Consider the following 16,350-nt stretch of genomic DNA (forward strand, 5'->3'; position numbering starts at 1 on the left):
AAGTCCAACTGCTAATCAATCTATTGCTTTAATGCTTGCATGATGGGGTGAAAGATTCAGATACAAAGAAAAAAAGTCATTACAAATTACTGAACAAGTATAATTTTCATCAGCATTCCTTTGCATTTTTGTTCTGATGTAGCACATGTACTGCTTAACCCTAACGGAACCCATGGTTTTTTGCTGTCCGAAGGGAAAGAAGAAATAAAAAAGGAGAGAAGATGAACCAAGAGGTCACTTGGTACCCCCAGGATTTGAACCACAAACCTCTCGCATGCCTGGCAGAAGATTACCAACCAGTATGCACAGGGGTTTCGCTGGCCCAGTCAGCAATTCTGTGGGTATATATGACTTGGGCTGATTGCATTATAGCATCACTTGGAATGCATGCATGCACAGTAGTTTTCCTCCTGATATTTAGTGAGTTTTAGTCGGGTTAGGGTTAATGGATAGGCAGTGTGCACCTGTGGGCAAGCTAATGCAAAGGAACCTTGTTGAGAACAGTAGTGACTGGTTTATGATATGACAATTAGTACCTGAATTTATTATGGACACGCATGTTGCACCACAAAGAGGAATCTAGCTGTGTTATCATCTTCACATCTTCATCATTAACTTAAATTTGTGCTTCAAACAGCTTCAAGTAGCCTCAAATCAGAAATGTCATAAAAATATTTCTTCACACCTCAAGGCTGCTGTCATTTAGCCTTAATATTAGTTTTGCCCACTATTGATTGGTTACTATGGGGGTTGTTGCTATGAGGATTACCACTTTTGAGTATTTTTCGCTCTTTGGCACTATTGCTCCCGGTAGATATCGCCCCTGGTGACGGTACCCTGGTATTTGGTGGTTGGCCATTTTGTTTCTGTAGTGACAGTGTGCCATTTTCCTTGGTGATATTTTTGAGTTCTTCTTTACTGTTTTGTTTTTGTTCTTCTTTTCTTCTCTTCTCTTCTTCCATTGCTTTGGTCATGTCACTGTAATATTCTAGTGCTTTTCGTACTGGCATGATGATATGTGGCTGTTGATAAAACAAACAATATAATCATAATTGTACCATTCTTTTCCTCAATGTTAAGTTAAAATTAAGATTCAATCTTGCATACACTCACGCGCACCCTCACACACCCGTTTGTAAATACCTGCAAACAAGAAGCGCTTCTACATAAGATTTACTCCTATCTAACCAAGGACACACACCCTATTCTAACTGATACACCGTGGACCTACCCCTCACACACCCGATGACTTCCTATCCAACATTGACCTACCCTGAACCCCCCAAACATGGACCAATTTTTATGCATTTTTTACATTATTTGCATGGTCCTGGTTATAGCCAGCAGCCATGGATATCCACAGTTGCAGGTGTGTCCACGGTTGCACTGTGTGTATCCTGATGTAGGTCCACTTTTGCAGGTAATTACATATGCACCCCACCTATGTGTAATCCCCTCTGAACAAGTCACCACTAGCATGCAGATGCACACATTTACTGTGGAATGATAGCATTTTTACCCATGAGTGAGAACTGACAGTGCATCCCAAACTGTGATCTAGTAATAATGTCCAGCCCAGCAAGGCTTGGGCTTTTCTTTACCCAAATCTGAGATGACCAGGTACAAGTGTTTAGACAAGATTTGGACTTTAGACAAGTTGGGCTTTCCATAAAGTAACCCGTTTAAAATTTACACTCCCTGTGTGGAAGATTAGGTCATGCCTTCCATAAGTGTATGGATTTCAACTGGAATAGCCCATTTGAACCACTTACCTCAAGTTTGGGAAGCAGCTGACCGAGTGATTCAAACAGAGGAAGTAGCACAAATTGAATAAACCCGGTCTGTGATGATGATTTGGACACCTTTTCTCTGTCCATAAATGGTGAGATTGGTAAGCCCTCCAGTTTCTCCATATCACTCTGTAAATAGTAAGAATATATTCCTATTAATATAAACACTTTGACACATTTGTCATTTTTTAGGAATAGTGAGCAAAGCTACATTGAATCCCATGGGCACCACCAGCTAAATCATTGGCCTCTAAGAACTATTTTGATTGGTTACAAAGAGGGCTATATCACATATTCAGCCAATCAGAGATATGGTAAGAAATGTCAGAAAGGCTGAAAGGGATTAAGCTTAAAATTGTTCAGTGATCTAGAAGCTTTATTTTGATTGGTTACTCATATGATTCTATCATGTAATTAACCAATCAGGGGCACTGTAAGAAAGGCAATAGTACCCATGGGGTTAATGAGGTTTGCCTTTTGACTTCAAAGGTTTAGAAGGATACTAATATAACTGTACATAGACCAAGAAAGCAATGCACCAAGAGCTGTCATGGCTGCCACACCTTTTGAGTACTTTGTAATATTATTCAAATTGTAACACATACACAGTTCAGATGCCCCATACCTACATGACAGACACATTTTGCAACCTTTCTATAGCCATTGTATGTTATTTTCTGTTAAAAAATTACAATGAAGACTTAAATATACATGGAAAGGAGGCAGCTGTTTCAAGTAAAAAAAAACAAGACAATCAATACATTGCAAATACTTAATGCCAAAATAAAAGTGATACAATTGAAACATAACAGTTATGGTAATGATTCTAAATGCAAATGAAAGAATTTCTTATGATAAAATGCATGGATGTTAGCTTCCACATAAGACTATTATCTCAGTCATACTGTTATACAGGGTGTACCGGTATCAAAATAAAGTATACAGTTTGAAAAATGCCAATAGATTAAAAAGTATGAGGCTTTTACAGTTGTGGGAAGACAAGATGTTGATTCAGCTACCAACTAAAGAATTTTGACCAAATACCTCATACATTTTTAATCTAGTGGCATTTTTCAAACTGTATACTTCATTATGATACACCCTGCATGGTTAGTTTTATATACTAGTAAGTTATCAAAGCATTAAAGCAAGCTGTTAGTTTCACAACACATCAAACTTAATGATCCTTAATATTAATATAATCATGACATGATTATTATCAATATTTATTACAATAATTTCAAAATGCAAATATGTGCTGCCCAGATTTCAAAGTGTGGCTTTGGAAAAGAGTTTGGGGACATAAAATAGTGGTCTACAGAACTAAAAATGGGACTTTGTTCAGTGCTCTTTTGGCAAAAATGTCCAGACATGTATATGTCTAAGAAATAAGTGTTTGAAACTCAAATTTGAAGCTAATTTTAGCGTATGGAGAAAGATGCTCTAGGACTTCAAATGGGGGTCTTCAGAATGGAAGAAGAAATTGATTAAGGATGTATCCGGAATTGAAAAAGAGCTTGACAGAGGGGTTCTTGATGACGGCACTTACAAATAGTAGAAGGTATACAGAGTACCCCCCCCCCCCATGAAGTATGAACTCAGCACACTGCTTCTAGCAATATGAATTAGTACGCAAAAGCACCTGTTAGTAATTGAAAATGTTATCCTTTACACAGTATACCAAAGATAGAAACACTCAGAACATTTTCAAAGTTATGCCATGTATGATAAATCCCTCAGGGGGTCTTTCCCTGGTTGAAGGTATACGGGGATGTGCCACGGTTTTGGGGTACCTTTTCAGCAATTTTAGTATATCGATGAGTGGGTTTTCAGTGAAGACCAAAGTGCCCAATCGGGCGCATTTTGGCAAAGGTGCCTTTAAAAGCACCAAATTATGGCAAATTTGGGTGATTTTTGTTGAAAAGTTGGTATACTGATGGGTAGCAAAAAGTAAGTATAGAGAAAGTCAGCATCCGAAAGTGGCACATCCCAATACAAATTTGTTGAAAAGACCCCCCTCAGATAAATCCAAATAAAACACATCAAGCATAGGTCCTATCTTCATGATTTCAACGAATTGACAAACCCCAGACACTCTAAACTATACCATTGTATTATTTAATATAATATATGACAGTTTACAGGCTACATGATCATATTTCAGTGCAAGACCATTTTTGCAATGTTTGCTAACCGCTTTTAGCGACTAATGTAATGTAAGACAATTCACAACTTATTCATCCATGTTCAGAAATCATGAAGATAATTGAAAATCAGTTGTGGCATAGCTAGGGTTGTGGTGCCCCGGGGCAAGAATACATAATGGTGCCCCCAATTCCTGAAACAAATTTGAACAAATACTACCAATTTGGTTATAATCAAGAAAAATGTTGGTCTTAAAATGGTTTGAAATGACTTTTTATGCTGCAATGCCAGTGAAGCATGCAAAAATTTTGACTTTCACCGCTTGAATTTGCACAGAATTGATCTACAGATGCTGAATTGGTAGATTTGAGGCCCCCGAAGATGGTGCCCAGGGCATGTGCCCTCCCTTGCCCCCTAGCTACACCACTGACAATCAGCAACAAAACAGTGGCATTCAGAATGGAACCTTTGTAACATCCAAGTGTGTGCTTGATGGCGTATAGGGCGGTGTGCTTGATGGAAGTCCTTCTAATTGCTCTAGGGATCGCTGTGAGGGTTGAAATAGGGGAAAAGTAAATGTTATCATGCAAGGGTGTCAATATAAGAAATGCTAATGTGTTAAATTCCCGGTGGGGAGGGGTGGGGCGGAGACATGGGGCTTGGTTGAGGGTGAATAAGGATATCAATAAGGAGAATGCTAACATGCAATTCCTGGTGGGGTGGGGTGGGGAAATGGGGCTTGGGTGAGGCACTCAAGGATATCAATATTAGAAATGGTAACATGCAATTCATGGTGGAGTGGGGTGGGGTGGGGACATGAGGCTCGACTGGGGCACTCAAGGATATCAATAATAAGAATGCTAACTTCATAAACTTGCAATTCCTGGTGGGGTGGGGTGGGGTGGGACAAGGGGCTTGGTTGAGGGTGCACAAGGATATCAATAAGAAGAATGCTAACATGCAATTCCTGGTGGGGTGGGGGTAAGGACCTGGGACTTGGTTGAGGGCACACAAGGATATCAATTTAAGAATGCTAACATGCAATTCCAGGTGGGGTGAAGTGGGGACATGGGACTCGGGTGGGGCACACAAGGATATCAATAAGAATTACGAACAATGCTAATAATGTGCCATTCCTGGTGGGGTGGGGACATGAGACTTTGTTGAGGGCACACAAGGATATCGATATAAGAATGCTAACATGTAATTTCAGGTGGGGTGGCGTGGGCCCATGGGGCTCGGGTGGGGCACTCAACTTCCATTTTGCAGTGCAGCAGCAATTCTCAAATGCTTAAAAATTTATTTTTCTGCAACACTACATCGTGTATTCCTTTATTTATATTCAGGCTGCATTATGGGAATTAATGCAACATGCATATGCGCACACATTAATTTGCTTCCAGCACTTTTCAACATATCAATACAATTGTCCTGAAACTTATGGACTATGCTGTGTAGAAACAATATACACAATTAGGGGTACATGAAAATGGAAATATATTATGTCAAGGCAAATATATGGTAATTCCATAGAGTTTAAACCCAAAGAGTATCTACTCTTAATTTAGGTCTAATCTCTATGGGTATTCTGATTATTAAGGTATGGTTAACATGAATATACATACAGATCACATTGACCTTTATGTATTGACAAATGCTGTAAGTTAGATTCTTAAATCAGTCAATGGCATTGTCAAGTTCATGATATAAATGTTTCATGCATTGTGATAAGAGCAAACTTGGCAGGCAAACAACATCTAGAACATTAGTCACATGACTTTGTATAAACCTTTTTCTGATGACGTCACTTAATCGATATTGGGGTCTCGGATGTAAACAAACAACACATGCATTCCCCATGTGCCCGCGATGTGAAAACACCAAATACTGCATATTTTCTCCTCGGTTTTGTCATCTTTCACTACAGCTTCCAATAAAATAATGTTTAACAGGAACTGTATACTGGTTACCTTTGTTTCAGCTTGTTTTGATACTACAAAATACAAAACTTACGGAATAAACTGCGATGCTATTTGAAAATCAATCTTTGTTTTGTTTCACAATTTTGTTTACTTTTTATGGCGTGATGAACTAAACGCATATGGTGAGCTGGCAATCTCGCGCATTGCACAAAGATGAACATGCTTTGGGCGCGATATTTGCTTTGGGCGCGCGTGCAGATGACTCGAATGCTGAACCCAATATTGATTGATCGTTGGTGTCTGAGAAGAAGGTCTATATGTATATCAAGGTAAGAAGGCTCATTCATCTGTAAAAAAATAGCTGCCACAGGTGTTATATGATCAGATTTGGCATGTTTAGCACTTGTTAAAAACTGATTAACAAAGGGCAGCTATTGTAGAAAGTCCCTTCTTGCATTACTTAGTATTACAATATGATTTCTAGTGTATCCTCCAAATCACACAGGGCCTCAGCTCAATTAACAGAAATCACTTGACACGGTAGCCCAAGATACTCCATATGTGACCTGTTCCCACAAAATGAGTGTAAAGTTGCAAGTTTGTGGTTTGGAGATGTTCCAATTGTTGGGTTGATTGTTTGAAGACACCTGTACATGTATAGTCAGTGGTTTGTCCTTTGTGAATGGGGACATAATATGCTGTACTCTGAATTCAATTCTGTCCCCATTCACAAAGGACATATGACTGCCAATACAAGTGTTTTCAAACAAAGAAAAGCAACTCAAAAGTTGAAATGTCTTCCAACTCCCAACCTATGACTTTACGCTCGTTTCGTGGGAGCAGGTCACATATGAGACTGAGTTCTTTGTCCATGAAAATATCAAGCTTAGATCATAACTTAGTTGCACCAGGATTTTGTTAGGGATTGTGGGAGAACATTAATTTTGAAAAGGTTTCATAAACACCTAAGTCTACAATAGGTTATACAGAGTAATAGTTTCCAAAACAAGAATTACCTGATTGAAGAATTCTTGCAGCAAACAGTCTATCCATGGTTCTGACACATCCATGGGTCTTGCTTCATTTGATATATCTGCTACCTTGATTGAGACCTTCATAAGCTGAAATAAGACAAACATGAGAGGTACAATCAATGCATAATATTCATTCAGACAATCATTCAAACCATGATTTTGATGCAGCAATGGTTCTAACTTTATCAAATTTTTCTCTCAGTAGCTGTGGTTTAAATTTTTGGAGCCTGCTCCAATAAGCCTGGCCACTAAAAGACCCAGAACAACACCTGTTCATCTCCTCGATATATGAACACTTTCATTTTCTGAAAAAATTAAATGCAAAACTTTTCAAAATATTTCTTATGAGCATATCTCAAATGAAATTACACACATTTGTCTAAATAGTCTGGTGCTATACTGCCCTCTAGATACAGAGATTGAAGCATTGTGGTTCGCAACTAATCAAACTTATGAATCTCATTGAATTTCTTGTCAAGTCATTTATGTCATTTTGAACCACTTTAAGTGACAAAAATGTGAGAAATCGTTCATATTGAAGATGTAGCTTTGAAATTTTGAAAAGGGTTAATAATCTTAAAATTGTTATCAATAATAATTCACAAGGTTGTTTCATTATTCATTTGAACTGAATTTAGGTAAGTCATTACAGGTTTGCGATTTATTTAATATTTGTTTAGATTTAGCGTTACATCAGCACTCTGCTATTGACTTGTAGGGAAAGATCCAATCCTGCAATGTAACAAACATGTCGTCAAATGTGTGTTTACCAACAGTAACAAGTGACCCAGATGCCTGGACAGGCATAATGCAAATAAAAATCCTACTGATTGCCAACACCCACGACTCAAGTTATTCTCATCCTCTAATTTACAAGAAAGTCAAATTTAACAATGAACAACTATGTTTACATTACAAGATTCCTATTGCTGCCAACCTCAGAGACTTATGTAGCTACACTGCAAAAACAGCAGAGCAACACTTCATAAACACTTGTTTGTACAGTGAAGCTATAGGGATGTTAATTTATAAACACCAAAACATGTTTAGAAATATGAAGATGTTTATATTTTTTAACACAAGATAGTGTTTAAATACATAGGCCTATTTTAAACACTATCTTGTGTTAAAAAACATAAACATCTTCCTAAACATGTTTTGGTGTTTATAAATTAACACCCCTATACCTTCACTGTACAAACAAGTGTTTATAAAGTGTTAAAGTGTTTATTAAGTGTTGCTCTGCTGTTTTTGCAGTGTAGCCTAGAGTACTTTATTTGATTTGTTTGGGTTTTGACAATCCTGGATAACCCAAGAAAGCCTCTATTGAAGCTTATTTCCATTGGGGTCCATTTGAACACCTTTTCAAAACTAGCTGCGAGATACATGTACAGGTATTGCTCTCTGTACACGGGACTGACGGCTTAACGTCCCCTCCGAAGGACGGAGTACTTTCATGATTCATTTACCCAATTCTTAATTAACCATGGGGAGAGCGGAAATCTGAATTTAATCTACAGATGTTGCTAGCTTAATGCTAGACATATTTCCCTAAGTCAACATCCCAGCAAATCTCCACCGCTGGGAATTGAACCCGGGACCTCATGCACTTAAGGCAAGTACCCTAACCACTAGTACCACTGCAGTACCAATCCAGTATAGGGTGTGTGTACTGTATGTCTGATGTGTGTAGTACCAATGAAGTAGCTGGGCAGCAGTGTACCTCAGCAAATAGGAATCTGGTAGCATACCAGTGAAGTTATAATTGAATTCACCAAAAAAACATTGACAATGTAAAGAAAGCAGCAAGTTTAACAAACCTCCACCATGGCTCACTTTTTGAAACTTGGTCCCATTTGTAAAAGATGCTGATTGAACTTTATTATATTAACAACTTAAAACATTTCCATAAATGTTATTTATTGTTCATGTGCAGATGCGATATTAATTTGTAAGCTTTATAGATCGACCAGAAAGGTTATTATTTGCTCTTGTTTTTGCACGATAAGCTTAGATAGCACATACATGTTTTGTTTTGTGATATTAATTTCATGATTGATGATTGGATTAAATGAATAAGAAGCAGGCCTAAAATGGCAGCAATGCTATTGTTAAAACATTATACTATCTTGTATTTGTATTTTGTTAAAAATAAAATAAAAACACTTGTTTGCTGTTGATATTCAAAATGGGACCAAGTTTCAAAAAATGAGCAGAGGTGGGGGCTTTTTAACTTGCTGTTTTCTATACGTTGTCAACATATTTTTGGTGGATTTTAATATTTTATTACACTTTATTATTCAAGGCACATACCCAGTCTTCACAATACCATCAAGACACACAGTAAGTGCAAGTTAATACAAGTCAGTTTGCAACTGGTAATGTGAGTAATTGTAGGCCTATTATCAGTGGCATAGCCGGGGGGGGGGCAAGGGGCATCTTCCCCATGTGGGCTTTTTTGCCCCTGGAAATTTGCCTTGCCCTCCTTGCTCCCCTCTGAAAAAGTCCAGGCTACGTCACTACCTACTATATAGTAGTAAGTAATGCGAGACAAAATGTGTATTTATTAAATTTATAATGGAAATTGAAAGACAGCAACTACTCAACGCTTTAATACCCTACAACTAGCGCCTTGGCAAGTCTTATACAACCAGCAAAATTGCCTATTTGATTTGCACAATAAATGTGGTTATTATTAAGTACTCATAAAGCGATTTCCTACAGCTGTTAACCCCATGAGTACTACCTGCCGATTGGTTATAAGAAGCCTATTAAGATTTATTCAGCCAATCAGCAGCATGGTAAGAATGGTGGTAGGACTGAAGAGGATTGATCTTGAATATTTAGAAGCTGTATTTTAATTGGTCACTCAGATGATTATATCATGTAATTAACCAATCAGGGACTCTGTAAGAAAGTCAGTAGTGCCCATCGTCGTTGGGCAGGAAAAACTTCTATGTGTCATTGGCTCCTGAACATGTTTAAAGCAAAAACTCTTATGTAACCTATTGGCAGTTTTGTTTTAAGCATGTTCAGGGGCCAAAAGCACATACGAGGTTTTTCCTGCCCAACGACGCCATGGAGTTAATGTCATATTTATTGACTCAGCTTATTTGTAATCACTTATAAACTAATGGATGCAATAAGATGTCTTTAATATTACTACATCACAACTTCAACTGCATTTTTAAATGCTACAGTGAAGGCAAAGGTAACATTATACGGTAGTGTGTATAAATAAATTATGATTTCATTCAATATTTAAGGGCCATGGTTGCAAGACATTGGTTCCAAAAAAGGATTATACTTTCTTTACATATTATTGGATGAAATGGGACAGAAGTTTTTTTAAAATTTTGACGAATTATTTTTATGATGGAATGGGAGGTAACGTTATCATGATAAATAATGTATGAGCATTTATTATTTTTTAGTTCTGGTCTGGAGGGCTTTATTCTGGTCCGGAGGGCTTTGTTCTGGTCCGGAGGGCTTTAGGAAAGTTATAGGGACAGCGGTTTTTATTTTTAATGCAAACTGACAAATGACATTGCTAGCAATTGGAATCTGTTTTTTGACACATTCTTGAAAAAACATGAGCACTTTTACTTTAAGGTTCTGAGGAGCAGAATACTCCAAAACATCTTTCAAGTGATTCATTTTGCTCTTTTTTAACATCATAATGGAGCTTTAAATTACAAATTATACTTATACCATCTCCAGTATATGATGCAGACTGGACAGGAACAAAAAAAATCAATTTTATGTAACCTTATTGACTTCAATATGTGACGATTCTGTCAATCAAAGTCTCGATGGCCTGTGATTGATTACATGTAGTATCGCATAACTAAGTTACGTGATACCAGGCGCATCGCAAGCGGAGCACCCATGGGCACCCAACTTTTTTGCACTTTGTGCAATGTTTGCACTTTTCTATCTTTTTTTGCAGCTTCGCATAACTTTGGGTGCCACACTTTTTGTCACCTTGCTAAGCACCTGCAGGATACTAACCAATAACAGGCTGTGCTTGGGTTTGATTGACAGAATTGTCAAATGCAAACTATTTTTTCTGAATTTCACTACAAATAGGCCTATACAATACCTGATTGACATGATCACTTTTGCTGTAATCAAAATTTGGCAGTAGCGACTTGAATTGATTGAGGATCTCGTTGTGCTTGGCCATATCTGTTGCTAGGATACAGAAGATCATGCCTTCTCTCGCTTTCTTATACTTCTCTGGTCCTAAGTTCTTGAGTATGTTGCAATGAGGCTGTAAAACAAACAGAAACAAATAATACTTGATGAAATTTAGTTGTAAAGGTACCGTAAAATGGGGTAACTTTGGGCACTTTTCAGAGTTTTTAAACCACTGCTTCCAAACAGAACCAATTGTATTTCGAATTATCTCTTTTTTATGACATTAGGGTTCCCTTCTACACATTGAAGTTGAAAAAGATTTTAAAATAATTTTGTAAGGGTGCCCTAGGGGTTAAAATAGCCTGACCAAAGTTACCCCGCATTTGGGGAAACTTTGGCCAGAGTATTACATTCCATGAAGAAAAAAAAATCAAAAAATTGACCTTCGCTGTATATGGACAAGTTGTTGTTTTTTGTGACATTTGGGCACTACAAAATTAATTCCGTTTTTTAAAGTTGCAAATCTTTTAAAAACTAGATTGTCTCAGCAGCAGGGGACATTAGGCTGTCATGTGCATCTAGGTGTAGAGGCTTATCCTCTTATTCCCACTTGAGCATTCTCAAGTACACTTAAAGTGTTTTGGTCTCCTGGTCAATTCAGTTTTAATTTAGGGGTTGTTGTTATGTTGTTATAGCAACAAGCTCAGTTTTTCTGTCCAGTCAGCTGTCACTTTAGTGGTGTGCAGCCATTCAGGTCTCCTGTCTTATCTTTTAATTCCTTTGTTATGTCCATAGTTCTCCTAGTGATGCACTTGCAATTGTTCCTTCGATCTTGATGGACCAAAAAATCCCACCCACCCTCCCAAAAGCTGGAAGGGTGATTCAGTAACTAAATATGGTTAAAGATACTCCAATAAAATGGTATGTCCAATTATGCTGCTTTATGCTTAAAAATAAAGGCTTTGTATGGAATTTCTTGAAATCTTGAAGAATATCATTAGTAGATTGTCTCCACTTTCTACTGCGTTTTATAGAAGGGGAATGAATGCTTTGTATGGAGTTTCTTCAAAACCTGAAGAATCTTGTAAGTAGATTGTCTCCACTTTCTACTGCGTTTTTATAGAGGGTGGTGGAGTTTCTTCAAAACCTGAAGAATCTCGTCAGTAGATTGTCTCCACTTTCTACTGCGTTTTTATAGAGGGTGGTGGAGTTTCTTCAAACCTGAAGAATCTCGTCAGTAGATTGTCTCCACTTTCTACTGCGTTTTATGGTATTGATTGGTTTTATTGGGCTATTGAATGCTTTGTATGGAGTTTCTTCAAAACCTGAAGAACCTCGTCAGTAGATTGTCTCCACTTTCTACTGCGTTTTACGGTATTGGATGGTTTTATTGGGCTATTGAAAGCTTTGTATGGAGTTTCTTCAAAACCTGAAGAATCTCGTCAGTAGATTGTCTCCACTTTCTACTGCGTTTTATGGTATTGGTTGGTTTTATTGGGCTATTGATTGCTTTGCATGGAGTTTCTTCAAAACCTGAAGAATCTCGTCAGTAGATTGTCTCCACTTTCTACTGCGTTTTATGGTATGTTGGTTTTATTGGGCTATTGAAAGCTTTGTATGGAGTTTCTTCAAAACCTGAAGAATCTCGTAAGTAGATTGTCTCCACTTTCTACTGCGTTTTTATAGAGGTTGGTGGAGTTTCTTCAAAACCTGAAGAATCTCGTCAGTAGATTGTCTCCACTTTCTACTGCGCTTTTATTGAGGGTGGTGGAGTTTCTTCAAAACCTGAAGAATCTCGTCAGTAGATTGTCTCCACTTTCTACTGCGTTTTATAGTGGGCTATTGGTTGCCTTCATGCTTTCCTCCCTTTCTACTGCGGTTTTATACCAGGGTTATAAATGCTTTGTTGCTTATTTGGAGTATCTTTATTTACTTGGTTGTAAATACCAGTAAATATCAGTAAATGGTTTAAGCATTGATGCCGTATCTGCTGAATACAAAATGTTCGTTTGATAGTGTTGGCATTGTTTATTCTTTTGGAGATTTCTAATTATTTAATTGCGGTTAAAAATGCTGTTTTCCAATCCAATCCTCTGTTTGATCCAAAGATGTATCTGTTTAAGATATGCTTAAGATTTGCTTAAGATGAAATTTGGTTAAATGTGATTCAGAAGTCAACTTTTGTTTGTCCAGCCTATATGGTTGGCTTGTACACATTTTTCCAATAATTCGTGTATTTATCGATTTATATGAAGAGATGATAAATAATTCCAAATGCTTGCTGCAATTAATCATCTCAATGTATATAATTTGTTTAATTGATATGAAATCTGTTATTATCTCAATATAGTATTAATTTCTATGAGATTGTGAAATTATTATAAATAAGCTTATGTGTATTAAATGGTCCTCATGATCGTGGGGGCAATGCGGAGTCTATTCTTTGCGTTGTTGTGCTTTCCTGCTGTCTCGAGACAATCAAGTACACATCCTTGCTCACAAATATCGATTTTTATTTTTTCTGAAAAAAATGTAAAAAAATGCTCATTTTTGGTCAAAAAATCCCAATGATTTTACGAAATTTCGAGGAAATTGGACATGAGCGATTATTATTTCTTTCAAACATATTTCTTAACAAATTGACACCAAATATGACTAAAAACAATATTGCTGTACGAAAATATGACCATTAAAAAAAATATATTTGACCGACCAAAGTTACCCCGCTGACCGAAGTTACCCCATTTTACGGTACACTGCAAAGGGGCACTTAGACAGTTGTGACTTGAAATTTCATAGGGAGGAGCACTAATTAGTTGAATACGGTATAATGCTAAGGGAGCATCAGATGAGTGCAGATGTTTTGAGGTCATAGGTCATCTAGGGGTCAATGTTATCCCGTAAGTGATCAAATTGTTCATATTGGGCATTAAGTTGGTGGACGTAAACCTGAGGCATAAAAGTATAAAACTTGGAATGGAACTGATGAAAGGAATCCAACTGAGTCATCAGAATTTGGGGAAAATTGCATGAGTTTGAGAGAATCGGAAAAAAATAAGTTATGATATATGATAAAAAAGAAATATGATATTAATCTTTGTGAATAACATTGTCCCATCACATCCCTTTTTAAAGGGATTTTTATTCCTACTTGATGGGTAACGTACAGATGAGTGTCAATTTAAGTTTCTATTAATACCAACAGTTTGATGATGAATTATATGTCGATGTTATTAATATTTAAAGCGTATAAGCACACCTGTATAATTTATAATGAACTATGTGTTGAGGAGTGTCATATTCAAGTTTGCATTAATAGTCATGCAACTCTTGTTACGATAATTAAAGTATGTGTTGAGTGTCGGGTTCCAGGTTCATGTTTTGCGTGAACACATGGAATAAAATGTTTCCTTTATCATGTTTATAAGGGGCTTATTAAAAGGAAAAAAATTAACACTTTTAGAATCACACACACGACTCATTCAGGCAATTATATGTGTTAGAAGGAACTCAGGGTGGCAGGCACTCAAATATGAAAATATGATTATGCATCATGGCTCTCAAACCCATATTCAGAATTTCTTTGTGGGGAAGCAGATTTTCCCAATTCAGACCTTTTCAAAAAAAATCATTATTCTGGCCGAAAGCAAACTTTTACCCTCTCTACAAATTTAACAGAAAATTCATGATTTGGGGTATATTGCCATAGTCATTTGCCTATTTAATGAGGGTACATCGCACCCCTGCATCCCCTGAGTACGGGCCTGGCATTAAAAGGGGAAAAAAGGGACGAAAATAACTTACACTTCCCATAATGCATTTCTTCCCTGTACTGATTTGCTATTATGGCCAACATTTCATCTCTATTAACAGAGCTAATCCAGATCTTGCAATGAGGTATTTCTTGTCACTATCGACCCATGTTGCACTGAATAGCAAATCAGTACAGGGAAGAAATACATTGTGGGAAGTGCAGGGTATATTCTTTGTGAAAAGGGTACAATTGCAGAATATAGTCCATCTTACCCTGACCCTAAAACCCTAACCTGATTTGGGGAACGGGCAAGATTCAGCACTTACACAACAGGTACAGAAAATGTTTTTCATTGATACTCTAATTATTTTACTGAAAAAAGCCTGGTTAATAAATTAGTTAATCTTGGGTTTGCCTAATATGAATAACCTTCTTCTAGTCCCTGGAGATTGACTCAATTTCAAAATTAATCTACATGTTATTCTATTTCAAATTATGAGTGCAGGAAATCAATTGGCTCGGGATGGCAATCTGAAAGTGTAATCTTGCTGGTTGCTGCAATTTACGGGATATTTGAAGGGATATTTGAAAGGATATTTGAAGGAATATTTGACAACAGTATGCCATTACTTTTTCAACCAATATTTGAAAGACTATAACTTACAATGGTAAATATTCTAACAGTGGCATCTTCAGTAGATAGCAGTATTAAACCAATCTAATATTAGCTATCTTCAGTAGATAGCAGTATTAACCCAATCTGATATCAGCTATCTTCAGTAGATAGCAGTATTAACCCAATCTGATATCAGCTATCTTCAGTAGATAGCAGTATTAACACAATCTGATATCAGCTATCTTCAGTAGATAGCATAATTAACACAATCTGATATCAGCTATCTTTAGTAGATAGCAGTATTAACCCAATCTGATATCAGCTATTTTCAGTAGATAGTAGTATTAACTTGATCTGATATCAGCTATCTTTAGTAGATAGCAGTATTAACATAATCTGATATCAGCTATCTTCAGTAGATAGCAGTATTAACCCAATCTGATATCAGCTATCTTCAGTAGATAGCAGCATTAACCCAATATGATATCAGCTATCTTCAGTAGATAGCAGTATTAATCCAATCTGATATCAGCTATCTTCAGTAGATAGCAGTATTAACCCAATCTGATATCAGCTATCTTCAGTAGATAGCAGTATTAACCCAATCTGATATCAGCTATCTTCAGTAGATAGCAGTCTTAACCCAATTCAATAACAGCTATCTTCAGTAGATAGCAGTATTAACCCAATCTGATATCAGCTATCTTCAGTAGATAGCAGCAGCCAGCTACTAAAGAGCAATGGTGACCTATACGCATACCAGTTTGAAAGGCTACAGAGCAATGGTGAATTTCCAATGGTGACCTAGGCATACCTTTTCCATAAGTTGAAAGACTACACATCACAGCAATGCAGATTTTCTAATGGTGACATACCTTTCCATAAGTTGAAAGCCTAATGAGCAATGTTGATTTTCAAATGGTGACCTAAGCATACCTTTTCCATAACT

The 16,350-nt window shown here is 37.0% G+C and overlaps 1 protein-coding gene across 3 annotated transcripts in view; it reads right to left on the reverse strand.

Annotated features, from left to right (window-relative positions):
- Positions 1 to 343: 343 nt before the first annotated feature.
- Positions 344 to 16,350, reverse strand: part of LOC140156269 (high affinity cGMP-specific 3',5'-cyclic phosphodiesterase 9A-like) — a 361,412-nt gene continuing 345,405 nt past the window's right edge. For 2 of the 3 annotated variants that reach the window (XM_072179256.1, XM_072179255.1), the window contains exons 10-14: positions 10,994 to 11,164; positions 6,874 to 6,978; positions 4,402 to 4,482; positions 1,773 to 1,919; positions 344 to 1,022 (exon numbers count right to left, since the gene is read on the reverse strand). In XM_072179256.1, coding sequence (XP_072035357.1) covers positions 699 to 1,022; positions 1,773 to 1,919; positions 4,402 to 4,482; positions 6,874 to 6,978; positions 10,994 to 11,164 — 828 coding nt within the window. In that variant the 3' untranslated portion in view covers positions 344 to 698. The remainder of the gene's footprint in view (positions 1,023 to 1,772; positions 1,920 to 4,401; positions 4,483 to 6,873; positions 6,979 to 10,993; positions 11,165 to 16,350) is intronic. The other variant, XM_072179257.1, reaches the window with a different exon arrangement.

Source organism: Amphiura filiformis, chromosome 7 (assembly GCF_039555335.1).
Source record: "Amphiura filiformis chromosome 7, Afil_fr2py, whole genome shotgun sequence".
NCBI lineage: Eukaryota > Metazoa > Echinodermata > Ophiuroidea > Amphilepidida > Amphiuridae > Amphiura > Amphiura filiformis.